The sequence below is a fragment of the Spea bombifrons genome, chromosome 3 (assembly GCF_027358695.1).
Source record: "Spea bombifrons isolate aSpeBom1 chromosome 3, aSpeBom1.2.pri, whole genome shotgun sequence".
Lineage (NCBI taxonomy): Eukaryota > Metazoa > Chordata > Amphibia > Anura > Pelobatidae > Spea > Spea bombifrons.
In genome coordinates, this window is record NC_071089.1 from 39,484,130 (window position 1) to 39,511,497 (window position 27,368).

Sequence of the window (27,368 nt, forward strand, 5' to 3'; positions counted from 1 at the left end):
CTGAAAAATGTGAGGACGTTTCTTTTGAATGTTTTAAAAGGATGCAAAGTACAAGGGTCACAAACCCTAAAAACCAAACTCATGACTTGAATTTTTTTTTAATCCAAAGTAAAACATTTATGCCGTCATGTATAACATACATTTATATTGATGTCAAATACATTTATATTGATGTCCTAAGAATTTAAGCATACATTTCATGTTAGTCTTTTTTAAATGCCTGACACATAATTTGCCATTCAATGTTAAATTTATTGTATAATTACCATATTATACAATGTGAGATTGTTGTGTATTTGTTGTTGCTATGAGTAAGGGAAGTTTATATTGGAGATGTTTAACTGCCATGTACATTTTTCAACAGCTGTAAAGTAACAGAATATTTTTATATGTAAACCACTGTATCACATCCACTGAGAATTTGTTTTACACTGAGAAGTTGGTTTTAGGTTTCTGTAAAAGTAAATTTTAATACAAACAGTACGTAGTTAAGGAAATTCACTTCCAAATTTTGTCAAGCAATACTCACTAGTGATAATTTTACTGTAATAAAAAATGTATGATATCCATATATGTATGGATAAGTTATTACTGTATTTCTATACTTTTTTTTATTACTTTGGGTGATTTTATTAAACAGTTTATGCCTAGCATGGATGCTGGCTTATAATTTTCATTTCAACAATACCAAACTGTACCAGTTCAACAACTGTATGTGACTGTACCAAAGTTAGCTTGTTCTAAAGCTATTGTGATCATAGTCTTCCAATTAAACATCCACTCAAAAAATATTTTGGTGTCTTATTTTAGGGAATAGTTATGTTATTGGAAAATAAGCAATGAAAAAAAAATATTTCTGTTGATTTCTTGATGTTCCAAAGTTATTACATTAAAGTAAGATGGTAGAGATAATATTCATGTATTGCCTGATTTTATTGCTACTGCATCACTACCCGGCTAGTTGTGCAGGATTTTTTGGATCTACACCAGTATATAAATAGGTGGTAAATCTGGAATGTTGGCGTCAAGATTAGCTTGGATGGCACTGTATAAAGAATATCAAAATCAGTGAGATTTCCTGACAGTCACTTTGCTGATTAAACTATACATTATGCGGGGACAATCCAGTTATTTTGACTGATGTTGAAACCATGGGGGCCAGTCAAGACTAGATCACCGAGTCTTATTCTTTAGAAATCAATAAGGGATGGTCCTATGGGGAGTTGTGTTTTACTCCTATATATTACGAAGGCCCATCCATGATAAGCTTCTGCTGTGGGAAGAGCTTGACTGGCCTTGGCTCCACCATTCTAGCTGGGGGAATGGGCTGGTGTTTGTCCTTGATAATGAATATTGAAGTGAGAGAGTTAAAACAACAGCTCTTCCTTTAGTGAATAAACACCTATATAATGCAAAATTAATTTAAAAAAAATACACTACAGGACCTACTACTAATCACTTTTTTACCATTCTCCCAACTGTAAATATTTACTTAAATGATACATACATATTATTAAGAGATTTGAGGATGTATAATGCAATTGTTTACGCTGTGTAGTGAGACAGAATACTAGGAACTGTACTGTGGTAGAGACATATCTCTCCAAACCGTGCCTATTTCCTAACCGGATTCTAAAGTTAGATTTGATCATACATGAATACAAGGTATTGAAACAGTGAACCATGAACCAACTGAGATCTTGCCATAGGGCATACAAAAGGCACTTAAATACAAGGTTGTCTAAGGTGGATCAAAAGGGGACGCTGTCCTCGGCCCATGCTTATTTTAGGAACCCACAGCAACTATCCCTTGGAACTTATCAACATCCTTCTTTCCACTCTATGTACCACCTTACATTTCTTCCAGCAGGTACAACCTGATGTTGCAGAGCACCAGTTTATTATGTAATATCCTGCTGCTAAGAATTAGGTGAACCACAGACCACAAAGGAGGAATCACACTAGGACGGACCTCCACCTCAATTGCACTGCATCACCAGGTTTGTAGAAGGCTCTGGATCAGGTACAAATGAGCTAGGCGAACCCAATACTTAGGCAGGACCATTGGGCAGGCACTCAAAATAAGATCATGGAAAGCATGAAAGTAAACAAATACGTTTATAAAGTAGGAGGTGTTTATACAACTGCTACGTGAAGCACCCATGACAAATAGTACAAAATGCAAAAATCTGCCTAAGAATTTTAAATATTACTGCCATGAGACAAAAAGACATTACAGGACGTACAGTGAAAAATATATAGTAAATAGTTTTAAGAAATTAATGCACCTTATTTTACATAAGCAGAGCTAACATTCCACCTGGCCCAATGCTGAATACCAGATTATGGCACCTTATGAACATCATGTGGGCTAGGACTGAAAAACTAAATTTTCCAGAGGACAACAAAAGTAGGCTAGGTTGCTATGTGGTTAATGCTCCAATGGCTATAAGCCACATCAATATAGCACCATTAACATTGAGGGAGATAGATGGGGAATCGTAGCATTGGAGGGAGGGAAGATGAGGAGTTCAGTTTTGGAGAGGTTAAGTTTCAAGAAATGTGCAGACATCTAGGTAGAGACAGATGCAATGCAGTTAGTTACACTATCTAAGACAGAGGGAGAGAGATCAGGGGAGGATAGATAGATCTGGGTGTCATCAGCATACAGGTGGTATTGAAATCCAAAGGATAAGAACAGTTTGCCAAGGGAGGAAATGTCAAGAGAGAACAGAAGGGGTCCTAAAACTGAGCTTTGGGGTACCCCAACTGAGAGAGGGAGGGGAGGGGAAGTGTTACTGGAGACAGATACATTGACATTATAGAAAGGAAAACACTATTTATTAGACATAGGCATCACTGACAAGAATAAGCAGCATACAACTTGACCGTCAGGATCTGTCCACCCCTTTTAGAATGATGTCAAACCCGTGAGGGCCACAGGTCAAGACTGGATCTCTGAGTGAGGTGAATTTATTGTCCTTTACAATTAGCGACATTCATCTTGTCAAAATCTTTGACATTCTATTGCAGTGACTTGCTAGTTGAGGGAACCAGATATAGACATTATAAAAAAGCATTACTTTTCTGAAGGTAAATGTATTCCAAATTAAGCCTTTTTTCAGCACAGAATTCAACTGTGATTTAGCAGAGGGAAAGTAACAGGAGGTTCATGCTTTACTGTCTTATATCTATACTTGGGAACACTCAAAGCCTGACCCAAAGTCTCAGGGTTTTTGCTCCAATCTCATGATCTACAGCTAACTCCTTCCTAATATACACTGCTCTGGTCATATATAACACTTGCAACTGGTGCTTTTGCTACTGGTAAGTTAACTTATGACTGATATCCCTGCTTGAATGTAGGTGACTTAACTGAGTTTATGTTTAGATAATGACAAGTCCAGGTTTCCAGTAGGACTGGTATTAGAGCCTTTTGGTTAACATATTTGGCGAGTCACTAAATAGAATCACAAGCCATTAAAGGGTTACTATTTCAAGTACCGGGGTCAGCTCATTTAGAACTATTTCCTGGCTTTAACCCCTTCTGCCCTTAATGATGCTGCATGCTGTTGTGAAATAGTAGGTTTAAGACCTGGGGCAACTTGTGAAGAAATACTAAAAAAATATATATATGATCTGCTCAAAGAATGTGATGGTTACTAGTGTATGGCGACTTAAGGCAGACCACAGGAACCATTATTGAGCCCTTCTTGATTGGAAGTACATGTATACTGAGACCCAGTAAGTGGCATACTTGCCAAAATGGGTTTTAACCTTAAATTGTGTTTTTTTTTAGTATATTTATAACATTTAACCCTTTATGTGTCACTTATATAAATTGAGTGTAGAGTCTCTGTATGTGTACAACTACAAGGGGTTTAAAATTTTATATTTTTAGGCTACTTTTTACATGTCGATGAGCCGTTTATATAATGCCAGGATGAAATGCTCTGTAATTTTAATAAAAATGTATGTATGAGAGGTAATTCCGTAAGCTGTAAATGCAGCTGGTGGATTTCTTGGCAGTTGCATGTAACCTGTGAAATAAATTCTGAGCAAAGTGGAAGCGTTGATGAAAAAAGTGAAGAAAATCAATATTACAACTAACCATGGCATTGTTGGCCAAATGTATATCTTACCCTATAATTGCCAGAAACGTGGGAGAATTATCATTCTCTCTCTCTCATCTCTTATTAAATGTCTTGATTTTAGAAATACTTGTAATATATAGAAGTATGGTTATGTATATTAGATGTATTTCCAAAATCAAGACATTTAAAAAAATAAAGACATTGTATTTTTGTCAACTCAACTAGTTTAGTGACAATTAGTATTGGAAAAATCTTTTTTTTTTTCAAATATTTTTAAATATACTATCCATACTAAATTTTGGACTATACATCTAGAAATGATATCAAAAGAAAAGCGCTATCTGTCCTGAATTATGGCTGAACATGTAGAAATAAATGCCTTTAGTAACAAAAACAACAACAAAGGGTTAATCCTATTTGTGCTGTCATTCCAATGCAGTAACCGATCCTCACCAGTAGATGGCCCCCTCGTACATCCATTCTCCAGTCCTGGGACTCACCTGTCCGGCTCAGGCAGTGACTGGGAGACCCGGGAGGGGGAGGCGTCACAGCGGCTGCTCCTGGATGACGTCAGCCCGGCTATGGCGGAGACACGGCAAATGCAAGCGCAGGAAGAGGGGCACAAGATAGCAGAAGGAATGAAACCCACCATGAACTTGCATCGAACAGGTGAGGCCGACTGGACCCAGGTGGGAACCGGAAGTTAAAGCCACCTGCGCTCATGTTTCCCTAATATCTGGGGGGAGAGGGAGACGTGGACACCTGTGCTCATGTGACTCAGCCCTGTGCATTTCCTGATCTCACCTGTTAACTGAATATACAGTTTCTAAACAGATTCCTATTTACAAGAAATAATCAACAGGGTTTTTAGTTTAATTTATTATTCCCAATCGATGTAAATCTTATATTAACTATTTTCTCATGTAATGTGCAAGCAGGAGGCGACAGGGAAGCCACAGACCATATAGGGCTATGGAAGTAATACTGGAGATGCTCCTAGTCTGTAATAGTTTCTGCATTGCATCTTGAAGTTACTTTTAACTTCCTTACTTATTAATTAGGATATCATATGTGGCACTGGAGGCTTTTAATTATTAAAATGAATTAATGTTAATTTTAGTGGTTTGGTTAGTCCGTAAAGTATTCTTTTCCTGTGCATGTTTTATAAATCAAGGTGAAATGTGAAAATTATTGGTTTGCAATTATTAAATAAATTACATTGAGATCAGAATACCTGAAAAACCCCCAAACTATGATATTTCTGAGGGGAAAAAACAAGCCTTCTGGCTTGTCTGGTGTCTGTAGATGAGTGTGTAATAATACTTCTACTACCCTAGATATAATATATATATATATATATATATATATATATATATATATATCATATTACATCACACTGGATATTGCCTCCTATGATGCAATTAATTATTAAAAGCAAGAAAGTAGGGGTGGGGGGTATTTACCAGTTGTTGGGTTGTGTCTGTGCTATAAAATACAAGGATCTTTCAGTACAAAAAGTAAAAGAAATAAAGTGTGCTCACTTCCAGGGCTAAGTTGTTCATTGGGCTTGATGTGGAATGCAGTAGTTTTATATGATCCCTAGGCAAGATCCCTTGGGTTATATGGCAATGTATGATAAATATGTTCTTGTCTCCGAGGCCTGTCTTCCTAAATTTTTGGCCCTCCCATTATAAAGTTGGAAAATACACAAGAACAGTTGAAAATTCAGGGATCACATTGCAGGTGCCTTAAAGAGACCATTTTTTGGGTGTTGGTATGGTCAGCTTAACTGTACAGGTAGGGGCACTGAAAGGGTTAAGCCTCACCTATTTGACTGCCGACAGTAACAGATCTAAGAAAAAGCCGCCAGTGGTTTGCATTTTTTTGTAATATGAAACTACTCAGTAGTGTCAGGAGATGCTATGGAGTTTATTCACTAAATCATGAGCTGAAACACTTTATCTCAGTCCAAGTTATGCATTATGCAGGTCCTATGCATGCAGGGCAGAGGGAACTCCTATGATCTACGGAAGGAAGAAACGCGTCAGGTGGCTACTGTATGATGTATATGAAGTCCGCATTACTACCTACTCTTTGAATCGGATTAAGTATATGTTCTTGATTTAATATTACGATTCCTGTGTGAACCCCTGTGTGTATGGGATTACTCGCGTGGGACCTCTGTATATGATACTGAGTTGCTGCACTCGTTTGTATGTAGTAACATATGCTCTAGTTACCACATTATAATATGCTGATTGAAAAGCAAGCCATTAGACATATGTAAATCATGCCTAGTTTGTCTATGTGTCACACATCACTTCAGGAAACCAGGAATAGGGAACAACAGTGTTTATGATGGACATTTTGCATTAGTCTCCATAGGCATCAGTGACCTCCCCAAGCCTTGCCATGGGCACCATTGATATTCTATGTACAGTTTGCTTATTCCCGCTAACAGGATCATGCCCATTTAATCCAACTATTTGTGTTATTAGCACTTAATTGGATGTGCGCTAATGCATATAATTGCAGTGGAACCTGTAAAATGCTACTGCTTAGTGGCCTGGCTTGAAGTGAATAATGTTATAGGTGAGATGATTTACAATGAGATCCAGCTGGTTAAACATTAAATGTATTGTTTGGCATGTTGAGCATTGAATTTTACTGTAAGCTCCCCGGGTTTGGCAGACGGTTGAAGCTGTTGTTCTTCATGCTTATCTAATAATGGTTGGTTGAAGTTTTCAGGACGTAGGTGCGGTCTCGGCAGCTGTTTCTTCCAGTCTTCGGGTTTGCGGAGGCACAAATGACGTGCCAGACAGCCTTTGTATCTTCTGAAGGCTAGGGAGGAGCAGGTCATGTCACACAGACATCTGTACAAGTAAAACTAGCTGCTCCTAATTCCAATCCTTTAATAAAAGGTGTATACACAGGTCTTAGGCTCCTGTGCCACTTAACTGTGAACCTTCATTCCTTTGAGTCTATAAAACAGTGTTGGTTTACAGTACTACTTGTTCCACGTTTTGTGCTACATACTTACTGTGTTTTAAAGGCTTAAGAAGCACGTAGAGATGGGGGGTATTTTGCACTCTCTCTCTCTAGGGCAGAATGCATTGGGAACCCGTTCTCGCATTTCCTATAGTCCTGCTCTTTGAACTTGATGGCCTCCTAGCCTGACTGGTATTCAGTTGTGACTACTTTGAGGATTCAGCATTGAACACGGTCAGCACCCATCATCCCCAACTGACCATTTGCCTGTTAAGGCTGGTGGGCCATAAAACTAAAATGGGTTTAGCCTAGACTAATGGCAATGTTTTACATAGGAACTCAGCAGTGAAAAAGTAGATAGGGAGGGGGGATTTTCTGGTAACTAGAGCGCTTGTCCGTTGTAGAATAATCTGGAATGATAGCAGGCCTATACTGTAAGTGAACTCCAGTGCTTATTTATTGCTACAACAAATATGCCATATCTGGTTACAGGGCAGAAATATGATAACTAGTATAGTGCCAAAACTTAGCTGCATCACAATCAAACAGTGTATCTCTTTTTTTTCTATTACATGGGTAAAAAAAGTTATCGTCGAGGTAGTTTTCGCTTACATTCCAGGTATACAATTCATATGTAGAATTCCATGTTATATGACCCAGAGCATATTACCAGAGCTATACAAGTGATTGTACCTTTAATGCCATACCTTTTAAAGGGGAACTTTCATGTTTCATATTACCAATTATAGAAGTGCCAGAAGGGGACAGCCCTGCCTGTCCAGACCCCATATGTGTGTAGTGTAGGGCTGCAACTAAGGATTATTTTCATAATCGATTAGTTGGCCGATTTATTTTTTCGATTATTTGGATAAAAAAATGAATGTACATTTTTCATTTATTGTAAATAATTTAATAAACAAATGATGTTAAATACAAACAGCAGAATAAAAAAAAAACTTTCATAAAATGCATTTCTTGTCTTTATTTCCCAACCAGCCCCCCCCCCAATTTATGCACATTTGAGCCCAGGCTTGCCACGCTGCCTCCCACATATGCCACTCCACGCTGCCTCCCACATATGCCACTCCACGCTGCCTCCCACATATGCCACTCCACGCTGCCTCCCACATATGCCACTCCACGCTGCCTCCCACATATGCCACTCCACGCTGCCTCCCACATATGCCACTCCACGCTGCCTCCCACATATGCCACTCCACGCTGCCTCCCACATATGCCACTCCACGCTGCCTCCCACATATGCCACTCCACGCTGCCTCCCACATATGCCACTCCACGCTGCCTCCCACATATGCCACTCCACGCTGCCTCCCACATATGCCACTCCACGCTGCCTCCCACATATGCCACTCCACGCTGCCTCCCACATATACCACTCCACGCTGCCTCCCACATATACCACTCCACGCTGCCTCCCACATATACCACTCCACGCTGCCTCCCATAAATACCACTCCACGCACCTCCCACATATACCACTCCACGCTGCCTCCCACATATACCACTCCACGCTGCCTCCCACATATACCACTCCACGCTGCCTCCCACATATACCACTCCACGACGCCTCCCACATATACCACTCCACGCTGCCTCCCACATATACCACTCCATGCTGCCTCCCACATATGCCACGCTGCCTCCCACATATGCCACGCTGCCTCCCACATATGCCACGCTGCCTCCCACATATGCCACGCTGCCTCCCACATATGCCACGCTGCCTCCCACATATGCCACGCTGCCTCCCACATATGCCACGCTGCCTCCCACATATACCACTCCACGCTGCCTCCCACATATGCCACTGTGCCTGATATGCCTTATACCCCCTGATACACCACTCCATCCTCCCCAGACATGCCACACTGCCTCCCAGACATGCCACGCTGCCCTCCCCACATATGCCTTATATACCGTATATGCCTTATACCCCCAGATATGTCACTCCATCCTCCCCAGATATGCCTTATACCCCCCAGATATCTCATAGTCCCCTCATAGAGTCACAGACCCGTTAGCATCACACTGACACCATACTTTTATAAATAAATACATTAATAATCTTCACTGCCCCCAGGATTTAGATTCCCCTTAGTCTGCCCCCCTTTACCTCTAACTGCACCTTAAGTTAACTTTAGTAAATTAATTAAATTAACCCTCAGTCCTCATCATTAAATTAACCCTAAACACCCCATTAACATAACTACCCCTAAATTAACTCTAAATACCCCATCAAACACAACTACCCTAAACACCCCATAAACCACAGCATCCCCTAAATTAACCCTAAAGACCCCCATCAACCACAACAGCCCCTAAATTAACCCTAAACACCTCATTAACCACAACTGCCTCAAATTAACCCCAAACACCCCATTAACCACAGCTGCTCCTATATTAACCCTAAACACCCCATTAACCATAGCTGCCCCTAAATTAACCCCAAACACCCCATTAACCATAACTGCCCCTAAATTAACCCTAAACACCCCATTAACCATAGCTGCCCCTAAACACCCCATTAACCATAACTGCCCCTAAACACCCCATTAACCATAGCTGCCCCTAAACACCCCATTAACCATAACTGCCCCTAAATTAACCCTAAACACCCCATTAACCATAACTGCCCCTAAATTAACCCTAAACACCCCATTAACCATAGCTGCCCCTAAACACCCCATTAACCATAACTGCCCCTAAATTAACCCTAAACACCCCATTAACCATAACTGCCCCTAAATTAACCCCCACCTCCCCTAACTTTCAGCAGCCCAAATATTAGGCACACTAACGATTGGCCCCGCCCCTTTCATTATGAATCCTCCCCCTGCCTCCAGTGATGTCAATGAAGGCAGAGAGTCGTTCAAAGATTCGGATCTTACAGGGATCCGAATCTTACAGTGATCCGGATCACTGTAAGATCCGGATCATTGTAAGATCCGGATCTTTGAACGACTCTCTGCCTTCATTGGCATTCTAATCATTCAGAGAATATCACCATACTGTTATAAATAATACATTAATAATCACTGCCCCCAGTATTTACATTCCCCTTTACCTGTAACTGCACCTTAAGCTAACTTTATTAAATTAATTAAATTAACCCTCACCATTAAATTAACCCTAAACACCCCATCAACCATGACTGCCCCTAAAATTAACCCTTAACACCCCATCAACCATGACTGCCCCTAAAATTAACCCTTAACACCCCATTAAGCATAACTTCCCCCAAATTAACCCTAAACACCCCATTAAGCATAACTGCCCCCAAATTAACCCTAAACACCTCATTAAGCATAAATGCCCCTAAATTAACACTAAAGACCCCATTAAGCATAACTGCCCCCAAATTAACCCTAAACACCTCATTAAGCATAACTGCCCCAAAATTAACACTAAAGACCCCATTAAGCATAACTGCCCCCAAATTAACCCTAAACACCTCATTAAGCATAACTGCCCCCAAATTAACCCTAAACACCCCATTCAGCATAACTGCCCCTAAATTAACACTAAAGACCCCATCAACCATACCAATTTATTGGGTAATTTATCTGGAGTACATGCAATTAATTTAGGGGCAGTTATGGTTAATGGAGTATTTGGGGTTAATTTCAGTGGCCGTTATGGTTAATGGGATCCTTATGGTTAATTTCAGGGGCAGTTATGGTTGATGGGGGTATAAGGGTTAATTTTATGCTGATGACTGAGGGTTAATTTATTTAATTTAATAAAGTTAACTGTAGGTGCAGTTATAGGTAAAGAGGGGCAAACTCAGGGGAATCTAAATCCTGGGGGCAGTGTGAACATTATTAATGTATTTATTTATAAAAGTATGGTATCAGTAATATTCTCTGAATAATTCGAAAGATTCGGATCCTTGTAAGATCCGGATCCCTGTAAGATTCGAATCATTTGAATCATTCGACTCTTCAGGTCATTCGACTCTTCGGATCATTCGACTCTTTGAATGACTCTCTGACTCTATGAGTCATTGTTCCTGTGTAAATTAATGAGCTGTAACCTGATCCCAGAGTCTGTGTCTGAGTGCTCTGCAGATGACTCACAGCTCTAGGATCAGGTTACAGCTGCGTGATTCATAGACTGAACCACTACAAATGAATCGTTCAGTCTACTGAACCGATTCATCCGGATCACTAAAAAGAACCGGATCAAATGAACGATTCGTTCATGATCCGGACATTACAGGGAGGGACTGGTAAGTAGGAGCTGCTGCTGTGAGTCAGACTAAACGGATTATATAATGAGGGGTATTTTTCAGAGCGTTTGCTCTGAAAAAACCCTCATTTTATAATCGATAAAAATCGATTCAACTAATCGATAATGAAATTCGTTGGCAATGATTTTCATTATCGATTATTATCGATTTTATCGATTAGTTGTTGCAGCCCTAGTGTAGTGTTGTACCCCACTGATATCCGCAACATGATGATGTGTTATAGAGGAATTGTTTGGCCTGTTAAAACTTCCTACTTACAGTAGATTTTCAATGCAGTCATTATTTGGTACTCATGGGAAATAAAGGAAGAAATTGCTTGAAATAAATTGGCAATGCTGATCTCAGGTGTGACCGTTCCCATTTCAAGCTTGCCGATGGGGAATCTAGGACATCCTAAAATGTCTTTGTTAGCCGGTGAGCTTTAGTAAATTTGACCATCCACTTATTGTTACACAATGAAACATTAATACATCACTGTAAATCTCTACAATATCCATTGAAGCTTCAGAAAATAAAATAATCCAAGTAATGGAAGTATGCCACTCCTCTGTCATTCATTGATGTTCTTCTGTCTTTGTTGTATGGCTCGCATGACAACGGCTTTATAATCTCATCAGAAATCTAGGTGCATGCGCAGCGTGAAATTAAATTTTTTCCTGCATATAGTGGCAGTACGTATGGGTTGTTCTTTCCCCTCAGGACAAGCTTCTGAAAGACCAATCAAAAAGTAAACTCCTCCCCTCTTACCCATAAAGGCCGGCAAACTGGTAGAGTCCTCAGTTCTTTCTTGTCCCTTGTAGGGTGAACAGCTTTGTGGTTTCTTCTGAACCGGGGGGGGGCGATTGGGGGTGAGTGTTTGGGGGTGCTGCGGTTTAAACTTCCCGGGTGGAAGTTCCGTGCTGCGCGCCTCGTAACTGGCTTACAGAGGCAGCGTTCACTCTATCCTTTTTGGTTACGGAGGAGGAGCATGTGCAGCTGTGTGGAACGCACGCCCGGGTGGCTATTCGTTCCACTGTGATCCTGTAGCACGATCTTAACATGCACGGGACGGATTGTTTTTATGATGCCGATTCTGATGATTTGGCAGCCTATTTTAAGCTGTGCAAACCTCACTGACCACAAGAGTGTGCATCAGGTCAGGTTCCCGTGTCACCAAGCCCCCACATGGTTGTCTTGCATTGGATTTAATAACTGTTTGGTTGCGGTTTAAACTTCCCGGGTGGAAGTTCCGTGCTGCTCGCCTCGTTAATTTGGGTTTTATCTAATAAACATGTTTAACCCTTTATCTCCCGATAAAGACAAACCTGCTCTTCTTGCTAAGATAGCTGCTTCTAAAGCTAGACATCTAGCCTGTGCAGAGTGTAATATGCCGCTCCCGGACGGCTACAGAAAAAAGACTTGCCAACAGTGTGCTGCGGACATCTTGGCAAAAGAAAAGCAAAAAGACATGCAGTCATTCTTATGCTGTTCCAAGATAATTTATACCAGACCTTTCAGCATTTAAAGATGCGGCTAAATCTCCTGCACCTGAGTCACCTGCAAAAAGGCATAAAAGGCTTTGTCTGACCGTTTATTTGGGGGAATGCTCTCGCTCATCTTCTGAGATTCTGAGAGGACGGATTCGGTTTTCCACCTCAAGAAATTCACAAGTTTATTAAAGAGGGAGTGGAATAACTCCAACAATTGAGATTTTATTTCTAAGCGTTTTAACAATTATTAAAGTTTCAAGAATATATTAAATGGGAAGAGCTTCCAAAGGTAGAGGTGCAAGTTGCACAGTGTCCAAGTAAACCGCACTTCCTATAAGTGAGATAGCGGGACTCAGAGATGCTATGGATGAGAGAGCCTAAACAGCCGTTAGGAGAATGTTTCAGAGCTGTGTTTCAGAGTAAAGCAGCTTCAGCGTGAGCAGCTGTTATCAAAGCAACCTGGGCTTCCCGCCCGATCCATGGGGCTGTCATCAGTGGCCAGACGGGCAGTATGGTTAAGATCTTGGAAGGTGGTTACAGCCTCTAAAGCAGCCTTATGTGACCTGCTGATTCAACAAGGAAGACTTTTTTAGTTCACCATTGGAAGGCAAGAGAGCAGGGGTCGCTTGCAACACTTTTAGAAAGCATGGTTTCAGTCTACAGAAAACACATGGATAACAGAGTGGTCTAGACAAATAGTTTTTGTAGGCTACGAGATCAGGTTTTTCACTGTTCCTCGCGACCACTTCCTGTGTTCCTCTGATCTTACAAAAAGAAAGAACAAAGTTTTGTTGGCAGTAGTGTTGAAATTGTTAGTGAAAGAGGTCATCGAACAAGTGCTCACCTTTGGTTCCACAGAGCCCAAAGAAGATGGTCTCCAGAAGAGACAAGCCAATCATCCAACTAAAGGGAACTGGATGCAGTTTTTCTAGCCCTAAAGGCGTTCAAATCTTGGATTATGTTCCACCAAGTAAGCTTCAGTCAGACAATGCGACTGTAGTAGCTTACCCCAACAGACAAGGAGGCACAAGGGCTTGGAAGCTTCAATGTCTTTGTTCAGAGATTTTTTTTGTTATGGGCCAAAAAAAAAATCAACTGACAGATCTATCGGCATCTCATATCAGGCAGACGATCTGAGCAGGGGAAGATGTTCTCAGACAGAGTGGTCTCTGAGCCCAGTTATTTTTTGACAGGTTGGTCGTTAAGTTTGGGCGTGCAGAAGTAGATCTCATGGCTACAAGACAAAACAGAAACCCCTCTTTTTGCGTTTCTCTACAAAATGGACTATCCTCATTTTCTAGACGGACTAACAGTGATATGGCAATTCAAGCTAGCCTATGTGTTTCCGCGGTAGCTCTGGTCCAGAAGATCAAGAAGGACAAAGCCAGGGTGCTTGCAATCCTTCCCGTTTGGCCAAACCGGGGCTGGTTCTCGGACCTGCTCCAGATGACCATTTGTTCTTGGGAACTTCCAGAATCTCCAGATCTACTGGGAAACCACAATGTCCATATACACTCCATCCAGATGTTTCGCTTAACGGCATGGATGCTGCAAGGCTAATTCTACAGGAGTAAGGTATTCATGGTGCAATGGCTGGCAGAAATTTACCTCAGAACTTGGAGCAAGTATTTGGAATGGTGCCAGGATCAAGATTTCCTGACCTATCCTCCATCTATTTCAGTCATCTTGCAGTTTCTCGAGAGGAGGCTCAGTGCAGGTCTCCCAGTGGCTACCCTGAAGGGACAAGTGTCCGCCCTCGGCCACTTCTTGCTTTGGACTTGGCCTCGGATCCCTTTTTATTAGGCGTTTTTTGCAAGGCTATTACTCTACAAGGGCCTCTGTCCAGGTCGTCCGTTCCTTCCTGGTATTTATCTCTAGTTCTTCAAGCCTTATGTTCTGCGTCGTTTGACCCTCTACAGGAGATATTTTTAAAACTCCTCTCCCTAAAAACTGCATTTTTGGTCGCCATCACGTCAGCTAGAAGAGGGGGTGAAATTCAGGCTCTCTCGTCATCCAGTAAGCTCATTGTCTTTCATCAGGATAAAGTAGTTTTGCATCTCCGACCGTCTTTCTTCCCTAAAGTCTTGTCGCGGACTAACATTAACCAGCCTATAGTGTTACCCACCTTTTTTCCTATTCCTTCTTCTCCAAAAGAGATCATGTGGCATTCTTTGGATGTTGAAAGAGCTCTTCATGTCTATTTACAGCGTACTGCAACAGTTCGTGCACCAGACCACCTGTTTCTTCAGTTTCATGGGAAAACTGCGGGTTAGGAGGTTCCAAATCTACTCTGGCTAGATGGCTTGCTGATACTATTCGTTTAGCCTATGTATCCTGTAAAGTGGATGTTGTGACAGGACCGACCTGTACCCCGACTGGGTACTCCCGCCAAATGTTGCTTCCTCCTGCCGGGACACCAACAAGTAACCCCTTCAGCACCAGGCAGAACCAGCGTTGTAGATAGAAGGAGGGACGTCGCTGCACCGAAGCCGCATTGGCACTGTGGCTATCCGAAGCTTAGCTACACAGCGTGGCTACAGCCCACCCCAAACATCAGGCAACACTCATGTTGAGGTGAAAGCAGGACTCATTTATTAAAACCAAAGACAGAGCTATATATACACAAGTAAGAAAAGGGGCAAGACAAATATCACATGATCTAATTACCATGGCAGGAAGGAAGTAATTAGATCAAATCCTGCAACACAATATCCGGGGGAAGGACAGGATGACACGAGACATAAATAATGACATTAACTGGGGACGTAGACGTGGAATGATGATAGACATATAATTGGCTTAAGACAGACAATGGCCAGGACACAGAGATAACAGGAGCTCACAGGATTAACAGCTACCTGTTATGTAATTTATAATTAGGTATGCAGCAGTGACACCTAGTCATACCTACAGGGGGTCTTAAGACAAGGGCTAACACACAATAACAGGGGAAACACTTCACACCTATACAATTAACAATGCTAAGACAATCAGCCTTCTTCCTACCACAGGATGTCCAGCTGACGTTACAGTTTTGAGACTCTGAGTGCTAAAACATGGGGAACATCAGCAGAAACTGAACCCCTGTATTCACACACAGAAGTCTCTACAAGGTCTGGGTCCATAGTCGATAGGGAGGAGGCTGGCTCTCAGGCCTCTCCAGGGGCCCCAGTGATGGAGGGTTCTGTCACAGATGTATCATCTCATATTAAGGCGCACTCTACTAGAGCTATGTCTGTTTCCTGGGCAGCTAAGGCCTTAGCTTCCCCAGAAGAAATTTGCAAAGCGGCAACCTGGTCTTCATGGAATACTTATGTAAGCCATTATAGGCTAGACTTTTCTGCAGCTTCGGAAGCTGCCTTGGGCCGTTATGTTCTTCAAGCGGTCAATGCCTCTATCCCACCCATCTAAGGGATCTTTCTATACGTAATGCCACTATACGCAGGAAAAAACAATAATTTCTTACTGTAAATTTTCTTTTTCCTAGTATAGTGGCAGTAGATCAACGATAGCCTCCTAAACTTAAATGGTGTCGCTGGAATGCCTCGATCAGGAGGCATCCAGCGACACCAAACACTTACCTCTGGGTGGGCTGTGACCGCTCCGGAGAGCGGTCAAAGCCGCAGCTGCCGGTGTTCTTCGCCATCAGCAAGATGGCGGCCGCCCTGTAAAAGAAACAAACAAGTTTTAAAAGTTCGCTAGATGGTCGAGAGAACTCTGGCTCCACTTGCAGGTTGAATACATGTACTGCATTCAACCATGCAAGTCAATGGAGCCCAGCTTTCTAATCACAATGTGATTAGTAAAATATTCAAAAAAAAAAAAATGGAAAAAAAATGGAAAAAAAAGTGCTAACATTTAAAAATAATTATGCAGTGATTTCACTAGATGAACCATCCAGTACCAGCAAAATGTGTAAAAAAAAAAATATAAAAATTTTAAAAAAGTATTAAAAAAATAAGATAAAAAAATAAAGTTTATTATTTTGAGCAAGTGCTAAAATTTCTCGAAAATCTCAACAAAGAGTTAAAATAAAAGCACTTCAAATACCCAAGGGGTGTCTAATATAAAAAAAAATGGCTGATGGGGTAAATTGGAGTGGCTGAGCTCAAAGATAGGCCATAGGTACAGACTTTCCAAAATGGACAAAAAAAGCGCACTTCCCAAATGTGGCATTTTAAATCTCAAACAACACGACAAATCCATGCATGTCGGGTATCACTGCACTCAGGAGATGTTCCTGAACACACATTGGGGTGTTGTTTGACAGTGGCATATACCAGAACCTGTATATCTATAACTAAAGTACAATTTGTGTGGGGGAAAAAAATAAAAAAAAAATACTAGTACAAAGTTTGGCAAAGTGTAGTTGTATAATTGGTGCATGGAAAGGGTTAAAATAACAGCATTTGGAATAACCTGGGGTGTCTAGTTTTCAAAAATATATTGTTTGAGGGGGTTAAATTGAGTTAACCAGCTTCAAATATATTCCAAAGAGGAGATGGAGGCAGACTGACCAGATTTGTTAAAAAAGATTTGGAAATCATAAAACGCTGCTTGTACTTATTGCCCTATAACTGGCAAAAAACAGCAAAAAAACATAAAAACATTGGGTATTTCTAAACTCAGGACAAGTAGTAGAATCTATTTAGCTAGTTTTTTTACTTGCTTTTTTAGGTGAGTAAAAGATTTTTCAAATAAAAGTCATAAAATGTGTTTGGTGTCGCTGGATGCCTCCTGATCGAGGCATTCCAGCGACACCATTTAAGTTTAGGAGGCGATCGTTGATCGCCTCCTAAACGCTTTTAAAACGGGCGTCCGCCGCCATACAATGTATGGCGGCTGTTGACGCCCCGGGGAGGGGCCAGACATGGCCCCCGATGCCGATCTCGGCATTACTGAATGCCTCGACATCGAGGCATTACAGTAACGCCGTTTAAGCGAAGAAAGTGATCGTTGATCACTTTCTAAGCTTATTTAATTTTATGACGGTTCAGGACCGTCAAAGGTCATTTAGTGACCTTCTTGTCATGACGGTCCTGAACCGGCAAAGGTCGCGAAGGGGTTAAGGACAATAGGGGTTATTACTCGTAGTATATTGCGGGACAATGGCTCTTTTAACATTTTTCAGTGTTACTGTTTAGCTGTGATTTTCTTCTTTCTCATTTCACGCTCCCACACATATTATATATTGTTTTTTTTCAGGACAAACAGGGCTTTCTTTAGATACCGTTATTTTTATCATATCATCTAATTTACTATAAAAAAAAATGATAAAATATGGTGATTTTTTGTTAAAAAATTACTTTCTCTCAATTTTTAAATAAAAAACTTTTACCCATCTGCAAAAACGAATGAAAAAACCTGCTAAATAGATTCTACTATTTGTCCTGAGTTTAGAAATACCCAATGTTTTTATGTTTTTTTGCTTTTTTCTGCACGTTATGGGGCAATAAGTACCAGTAGCGTTTTGCTATTTCAAAACCATTTTTTCCCCAAAGCTGGTCATTCTGCCCCATGTGCCATTTCGGGTATCTTTGAAGCTGGCCAATGAAATTTACCCCATCAAATCATATATTTTAAAAAACTAGACACCCCAAGGTATTTGAAATGCTGGTATTTTAACCCTTTCCATGCACTAATTCTACCACTAGCCTTTGTCAAACTTTATGGTAGTTTAGACATCTGGTCACTCTGTGCCCACGTCCCATACTTGGGACATCTTTGAAGCCGGCCAATTCAATTTACCCCATCAAATCTTAATTTTTTAAAACTAGGCACCCTATGGGCATTTATAATGACAATATTTTAACTCTTTGCGTGTGGGAATTTTTTGGGACGATACAGCGGAGATCGGAAGGTTGCAAAACTTTTTTTTTTTGGTTTGGCTGGATAGCCTCACTTGTGAGGCTTCCAGGAAAACCGCGAAGCCGCCGATCGCGGCGAAAACGCCGCGGTAAACGGCAAATAACGTTACCACGTACATGTACGGGCATTGTCGTTATCGCGTTGCACGGCAACCCCGTACATGTACGTGGATTGTCGTTAAGGGGTTAAAAGACATTGATTTATGAATTCCAAAGATATTTGTAAAAACTGCACCTGCCTTATTATCATTAAAATGTCTTGCTTTCGTTATTTTTAATTACTTTATGCATTGTCCTTGCATTGAAACATTTCGGAAAACTGTGAAATGAATTAGAACCACACCAAGTGATTCTAATCTTGTGATAATGGCAGAATGAAAACAAGAAAGAGAAAACAAAGAAGGTACGAATATCTTTAGATCGATCCAAATTTTAACGTTTTACTGAACGATCGTATCTACTTTAGATGCCAGATAAATTGAACTCTACCATCTCTTAAAACAACTCCCCACATTATGCCCTATTTCGTGATTCCTACTGGATATTTCTACTGGGCTTCAACTTTTGTTGTACACAGTGAAGACAAGTTGGAATGTTCATTTTGTTTGCAGAGATGCTCCCCATGATGCCCCTTCAGAGCTAAATTAAGGGTTCTTGTCTTGCTGTTTGCAGTAGCGTAAATCAGACTGCCAGAAAATCTTTTCTAAGGGCCAGGGGCAACAAAAAGCAAAGCTATGGCTCCCCTGTGGTGATGCCCCTCTCACAATGTTTTCTTTCCTTTCCTGTGTCTGCCTCTTCTCCTGTAGCCCCCCTTTTTCCACCTTTTCTTCTTCTGTCTTGCCTTTTTTCCTCGTTAGGGAACGAGCAGCCTTCTGGTCCGGAAGTGGGCATGGCTTCGCTTCATCGCTGAGCAGGGGGATCTGACATCAAATCCCAGCGCACAGCATAAGAAGCTGGCGCTCGTCATGTTATACACTGGGCAGGTGTAAGCAGACCTCCTGCTGCCCACTGAGCCCCGTATCCCTTGATTTTGGGCCGGTTAGATCTCTCTAACCCCCTCCCCCAGACCCTTGCGGTCCTCCCTTCCAACGCCACCAGGCCCCTTGCAGTTCTCCGACCCTCGCGCAGTGGTGTCTCCAGCTTCCATATTTGGGGCAGGGACCAAAGGGGGGGCAATTATAAAACGCTATATATATATATATATATATATATATATATATATATATATATATATATATTAGGGCTGCAACAACTAATCGATAAAATCGATAATAATCGATAATGAAAATCGTTGCCAACGAATTTCATTATCGATTAGTTGAATCGATTTTTATCAATTATAAAATTAGGGTTTTTTCAGAGCAAATGCTCTGAAAAATACCCCTCGTTTTATAATCCGTTTAGTGTCTGACTCACAGCTGCAGCTCCTGCTTCCAGTTCCTCCCTGCAGTCACTGCCGATTGCCCCCCCCTTCCTTCTTCCAGTCCCTCCCTGCAGTCACTGCCGATTGGCTGCAAGGAGGGACAGAGAGAAGGGGGCGGGGCCAATCGGCAGTGACTGCTGGGAGGGACAGGGAGAAAGAAAGGGGCGGGTCAAAGTGCCGATTGGCCCCGCCCCTTTTCATATACCGTCTACATGGCTCAAGAACTCATCTAACTGGTGAGTATAAAATGTATATTTGGGCTGCTGAAAGTTAGGGGCAGTTATAGTTAGTGGGGTGTTTAGGGTTAATTTAGGGGCAGTTATAGTTAGTGGGGTGTTTAGGGTTAATTTAGGGGCAGTTTTAGTTAGTGGGGTGTTTAGGGTTAATTGTGGTTGATGGGGTCTACAGGGTTAATTTAGGGGCAGTTGTGGTTGATGGGGTCTTCAGGGTTAACTTAGGGGCAGTTGTGGTTGATGGGGTGTTTAGGGTTAATTTAGGGACAGGTATAGTTAATGGGGTGTTTAGGGTTAATTTATTGGCAGTTATGGTTAATGGGGTCTTCTCTTCAGGGTTAATTTAATGATGAGGACTGAGGGTTAATTTAATTTAATAAAGTTAACTTAAGGTGCAGTTTGAGGTAAAGTGGGGCAAACTGAGGGGAATCTAAATCGTGGGGCAGTGAAGATTAACCCTGTATTTATTTATAAAAGTATTGTGAACGAGTCTGCAAACCTATGAGTGCACTATGGCATATCGGGGGGTATACGGCATACCTTGGGAGGACGGAGTGACATATCAGGGGGTGTATATATATGGCATATAGGGTATATATGGCATATAGGGTATTTAAGGCATATGTGGGGAGGGCAGTGTGGCATGTCTGGGGGTATGTGGCATATGTGGGAGACAGTGTGGCAAGCCTGGGCTCAAATGTGCATAACTGGGGGGTTGGAAATAAAGACAAGAAATGCATTTTTATCAAAGTTTTTTTTTTTTATTCTGCGGTTTGTTTTTTACATTCTACGTTACTTTATTAAATTATTTTAAATAAATTTAAAATTTACATTTTTTTTATCCCATTAATCGAAAGAATAATCGGCCAACTAATCGATTATGAAAATAATCGTTAGTTGCAGCCCTAATATATATATATATATATATATATATATACGCATTTTTATGCAGTATGAGTCAACGATAGCCCAGCATACAACATATTTGTCCCAAAAACATGCTACCTGTGCTGTCTTTGTCTCATAAACACCCTGCCTGTGTCATCTTGGTCCCCAAGGCTTAAACACCCTGCTTGTGCCATCTTTGCTTTTCCACAAATCAGTTATACATCTATGATGCACGCAAACACTTTTTACAGTCTCTCACTAATTAACACTTTCATTCAGTCATTTATTTCACTCCAATTATTTACACATTGATTAATGCATTCTCAAATTCATTAATTCTCTCACCCATTCACACAATTCATACACACATTAATGCAGGGCTTGACAAATTTGTTGTGAATCTAGGCGCCAGGTAAAAAAGTTAGGAGCCAGGATTTTTTTAAACTAACAGTTGGTCAGGAGTGATCTGATCATCATCAGCCCACTTACTAAACTCACAGCGTTTGATCTGGAAGCACCCTGGACTTTCAGGTCAGTGCTGTTTGTTTTGTTTTTTTTAAACACATTTTTTTCATTTTTTTAACTCTTTCGATGCTGATGTTCCATTGGAGCACAGCATTGACAGATATTTAGTCCCCACAAGCTTGTGGGGACAAATGTTAACCCCTGCAATGCCACGAATGTGTCATACACAATTGTGGCATTGAAGGGGTTAACGCTGCACCGTCGCTCTCAGGGAGCGATCAGGCAGCGGGGGGGGGTGTTGGGGCTGGTCTCCACACTCATGTGGAGACCGAAGAACCCTCTCCCCTGTCCCTGAAGCTGCCTCTGGCAGCTGGGACTCAATTGCTGGTCTATGGACCAGCCATTGCAGAGGGAGTCTCTTTGATGACTGCTGTAGGCTTCCATACCTACAGGAGTCATCAAAGGGCTTGTGGGGGCTCGTTTTTGCTGTTGCTGGTCTGCCTGGGCTTCCAGGCAGACCACCAGCAGCAAAGCCCCAAAAACGGGAATTAACCCCTAAATGCCGCGATCGCGGCATTGAAGGGGTTAACGCTGCGCTGTCGCTCCCATGGAGCGATCAGGCAGCTGGGGGGTGTTGGGTGAGGTCCCCAGACTTGTGTGGGGACCCAATCAACGCACAAACCCCTTCCCTGAGGCTGCCTGTGGCAGCTGAAAACACGAGTGCTGCTTTTCCAGCAACCGCGTTTTCAGCCTACAGGCTCACTCCGTGGGAGTGATCTCAGGCTCGGGGGCGGGCTCGGAGTGGCTGTGCTGTCTGGGCAGACAGCAACAGCGCCCCCGTGTGGTGACTCAGCCTCTTACATCCACATTTTTCTGGATGTAAGAGGCTGACAAAACCTAGGCGCCAGGACAAAATTCTCTGTCGCCATGGCGACCTGGCGCCTGGGATTTGTCGAGCCCTGCATTAATGCATACTCTTATTCATTCACACAGTGCATCCACACATTAATTTATTCTGACTCTTTATTTCAATATTCTTACTACCCTCCTTTCTCACTATTTACCCCCTCTCTCCCCCTTCTCACCATCTACCCTCTCCCCCCTTTGGAGTTAGCTTACCTTGCGTAAGTCTTACGGTCGGATCGCATGGCCTCTGTCTCACTGCTCTGCTGCGGTAAGCGCTGCTTCACTGCTGAGCATCAGAATATGATGTCACATTCCAGCGCTCAGCATGAAATCTCGGCACCGCAGCTGGGCTTGAGGCCTCACAGAGGAGACTGAGGTGCGCCGAGCGGCTGCTGAAAACTGAATCATGAGCAACCCCTTCGCGCCTCTCTCTCCTCCGCGTCAATCACTGCTGCACAAAAAAAGACAGCATTTCAATTGAAGGGGAACAGCATAATGTAGGCGAGCCATGGCCCCCTCTGCCCCATCCCGACACCACTGCCCTTGCAGGCCCTCCGACCCTCCCTTGCCCTCGGTCCATGCCCCAGTACCCGATGAGTCAGTCGGCCCCTGCTTAGGGCATTAAAACTGACATCCCTAACAGCTTGGTCACAAGTTTTAATTTTTCTTGTAAAATAAACATTTTTCTAAACATGATTCCCACAGCAGCAGATATTTTGTTTAATTAAAAAAGGCTAATGTCAGCCTCCCTCCTAGGACTCCTAAACACTGCCTTTACACACACCTGCCCATAAACACACGCACACTGCCCTTACACAAACACACACACACGGAGAGTGCCCTTACACACATATACACAGACACTGCCCTTACACACACACACACACATACACACATACATGTACACTGCCCTTAAAGAAAGATATACACACACACACACACACACACACACACACATACATGTACACTGCCCTTTGATTTTGGAATCAAAACATTTGCTACTGCAAACATGTTTAGATGAAAAGGTTCCATTTTATTCAGTGGAACAAAACAGTGATCACGTTATTCTTCACGATATTCTTGTAAGAAACTTATTTCTTTATTAATTCATGTAAACCATTTCATATTTAATAAAAGCTATGCAATTTTTATTTCCTTTTATTTGCCACTCTGCCCCCAGAAATGCCTTATACCCCCCTATATGACACTCTGCCTCCCTGATATACCCCCTATATGCCACTTATACCCACCTATATGCCACTCTGCCCCATGATATGCTTTTTAACCCCTATATGCCTTATACCCCCTATATACCACTCTGCCTCCAGAAATGCCTTATAGCCCCTATATGGCACTCTGGCATATATAGGGTTAAAAGGCATATTATGGGACAGAGTGGCATATAGGGGGGGGTATAAAGCATTTCTGGAGGCAGAGTGGCAGAAAAGCCTTATGCCCCGCATATAACACTAACCCCCCCCCCCCGAATTACCACTGCTTCTGATTCCCTGATGTCCGGTGGGGCAGCGGGTGGAGGCCGACGTTCATGAAATTAAAGGGGCTGGCGTGCGTGCACAGCGGCACCCAATGGTCAATGCCTCAGCACTTCGTCCCACGTCTTAAAAGGGGTGGGACGAAGAGCTGAGGCACAGCCATTGGGCGGCGGGGTGCATGCACGCCAGCCCCTTTAATTTAGGCGGCCGGAAGAGGCTTTCAATCCCGTTCGCAGCCGCTCAGCGAGTGGTGCAGGGAACTCTCCTCTCTGACAGTCGGAGGGTGTATGCGCGATGGACGCAGACAACCCCCGCTGCTAACCGCACCTCCTTCCAGCTGCAGCGGAAGTTGCCTACGCGTCTACCTGCTGCCCTGACTACACACCAGGGAGTCAGAAGCACTGGTAAGTTTGGGGGGGAGGTTACCAGACAGGAGGATCCAGGTCCCCTGCAGTGCTGCGGTGGATCTGGATCTTAGTCTCATAGTCAGACCTCATTTGAGGTCTGATTATAAGACGAACCCTGATTATAAGACCTGAAAAAAACCTTGTCTTATAATCAAGCAAATACGCTATACATACAGTATATTATAATGTACATCTTATTACCAGACATGAGCAGATTCAGAGAATTAACCAGACATTGCACACACAGTCACACACACAGACAAACTCAATCACACGCACACACCTGGTGCTGACTGCAGCTTACACTGCGCTTGGTGTAAGGGAGGGACTCAGCCTCAGGAGAGGCTTCTGAACTCTCAGCCAATCCGGATTGAGGCTGCACGGGACCCAGGACCATTGTGGGACTGTTGCGGGCAATCCAGGAAATATTGTCACCCTAACAGGCAGTGATCATGAAAAATGATTTTTTTTTTTTTACAAAGTTGTATTTAAAAATACTTGTTCTGCCTGTATGTATGTGTGTGTGTGTGTATATATGTATATATATATATATGTGTGTATGTGTATATATATATATATATATATATATATATATATATATATATATATATATATATATATATATATATATATATATATATATATAAATATATATATATATATATATATATATATATATATATATATATATATATTAGTGTGGTTCCTGTGTTTGCTCTGGTTCTGGTCATGGGGTGTGAGAAAATTTTAGTATAGCAGGTTCAGTCGAAATAAACAATGATGTTTAGCCCTGCCTTGTGCAAATGAAGTCTGTCCTGTGAATAAGGATGTTTGGTGAGTGTGTACATCCTGTCATTATGTTTTAAAGACATAAAAGTTGGCATTACTGCTTTTTTTGGCACGTATTGGCTTGGTCATTGGCAGGTAATGTTCCTGGATACCTCCTGTGAGTGTGACCTTTTCCTAATTACGGTTATTTAAATTAACTTATTGGATTTAGGACATAAAATATTTGTCCCATACTGTCCACCATCCTGTGATAGGTCAAATCTGACTCATTGCCACATTTTCCCCACTGTTGGGTAGATTTTGTTAGTTTGTGTAGACTAAACATTAAGTAGCGTAACCCATAAATGAAATAGTTGAGTAGGTATAATGTCCCATATATATATTTCTGCAGCGCTGTAAACCATGCATAACAAGTAATACATAACGTAACAATTTAAGCTTACAGAAGCAAAAGGTAATGAGGTCCCCGATCAAAGTTGTTTACAATCTAGATTACCGTATTTGCTTGATTATAAAATGAGTTTTTTTTCAGAGCAAACGCTCTGAAAAATACCCCTCGTCTTATAATCGGAGTCGTCTCATAATCAGACCTCAAATGAGGTCTGACTAAGATCCAGATTCCGCGCATCGCTGTAGCCGGGACAGTGGGTAGACGTCTACGCGATTCGCGTAGGCAACTTCCGCTGCAGTCGGAAGGAGGTGCGGTTAGCAGTGGGGTTGTCTGCGTCCATCGCGCAGACCTTCCCCGACTGTCAGACAGAAGAGTTCCCCGCACCGATGCGGGGAATTCTCTCTGACAGCCGGAGGGTGTACGCACAATGGACGCAGACAACCCCTGCTGCTAAGGGCACCTCCTTCCGGCTGCAGCGGAAGTTGCCTAAGCAAATCGCGTAGACGTCTACCCGCTGCCCCGACTACACACCAGGGAGGCAGAAGCACTTGTATGTTAACCCCCTTTATGCCACTCTGCCTCCTGAAATGCCTTATACCGCCCTATATGCCACTCTGCCCCATAATATGCCTTTTAACACCCTAAATGCCAGAGGGACATATAGGAGTATAAGGCATTTCAGGAGGCAGAGTGGCACATAGGGGGTCAAAAGGCATATCATGGGGCACAGTGGCATATAGGGGGTATAAGGCATATCATGGGGCAGAGTGGCAAGCCTGGGGGCAGATGTGCATAACTGGGGGCAGGTTGGAAAATATAAGGAAATAAAAAAAAAAAAATATGATGCCATTTTTTGTATTGTATCTTATTGTAAGCAAAAATGCTGGTTTATTTTGCTAGCTAAATATGTATGTGTTTGGATATGAATGATAATTGTATGCATGATTAGTCACCGAGAGGGTATGGGATGATACCTGCCGCGTGTGCGCAGCTTTGTATCTCCTGATATTGAGCAATACATGGTAAAAAGGCAGGAGTGGTAATATAATAACAATAATTTTGGGTGCAACCTAGTAAATAAATAAAGCTGTTTCTATATGACAAATCCTATGCTTTTGTGGGAATTGAGACCAACCTCTATATTAGGGATTAGAAATTGCCCAACCTGACCTATTCTGGGTACAGTATATGCTATGTAAGTGCTTATTGACAAAATCTATTATGGTGCAGAAGCAGTGCAATCACCATAACAACTGAGACAATGTGCCTGCTGATTGTATAGCATTCTCATGTCTCATAGCCTGTCTCATAGCCTGTCTCATGTGGGTATCAGTAACATTAATTACGGTAGATCAAGTATTTCTACTCCTTTTCTATGTTATCAGGCCACATTTCTACAGCTGGGTCTTGCAGTTATAAAAGGTTGATAACATTTATTGTAATCTTTATGAAAACTACAAATAATTGTCTGTTTATAGTAGCCGTTCTATAGATTTGGTTTTGATGGCTGAGTTTCATGGGAGTTGCCATGATAACTACAGAGCTCTATATTTGTTATCCTTGTTTTCGACCACAGGTTTCCAAAGTGTCTTTTCATGTATGTGTACATTTTGTGCATCTAGTAACACATCAGTATCTGCCATGTTGACCTCCCCAGCTGTACTTTGAAAACATGTTGAGCTGTC

General features: G+C 42.1%; 1 protein-coding gene across 1 annotated transcript in view; it reads left to right on the forward strand.

Moving 5' to 3' along the window:
* Positions 1 to 4,633: 4,633 nt before the first annotated feature.
* Positions 4,634 to 27,368, forward strand: part of MAP7 (microtubule associated protein 7) — an 84,569-nt gene continuing 61,834 nt past the window's right edge. The window contains exon 1 of the mRNA XM_053458980.1: positions 4,634 to 4,763. Within this exon, the coding sequence (XP_053314955.1) occupies positions 4,676 to 4,763 (88 nt within the window). The 5' untranslated portion in view covers positions 4,634 to 4,675. The remainder of the gene's footprint in view (positions 4,764 to 27,368) is intronic.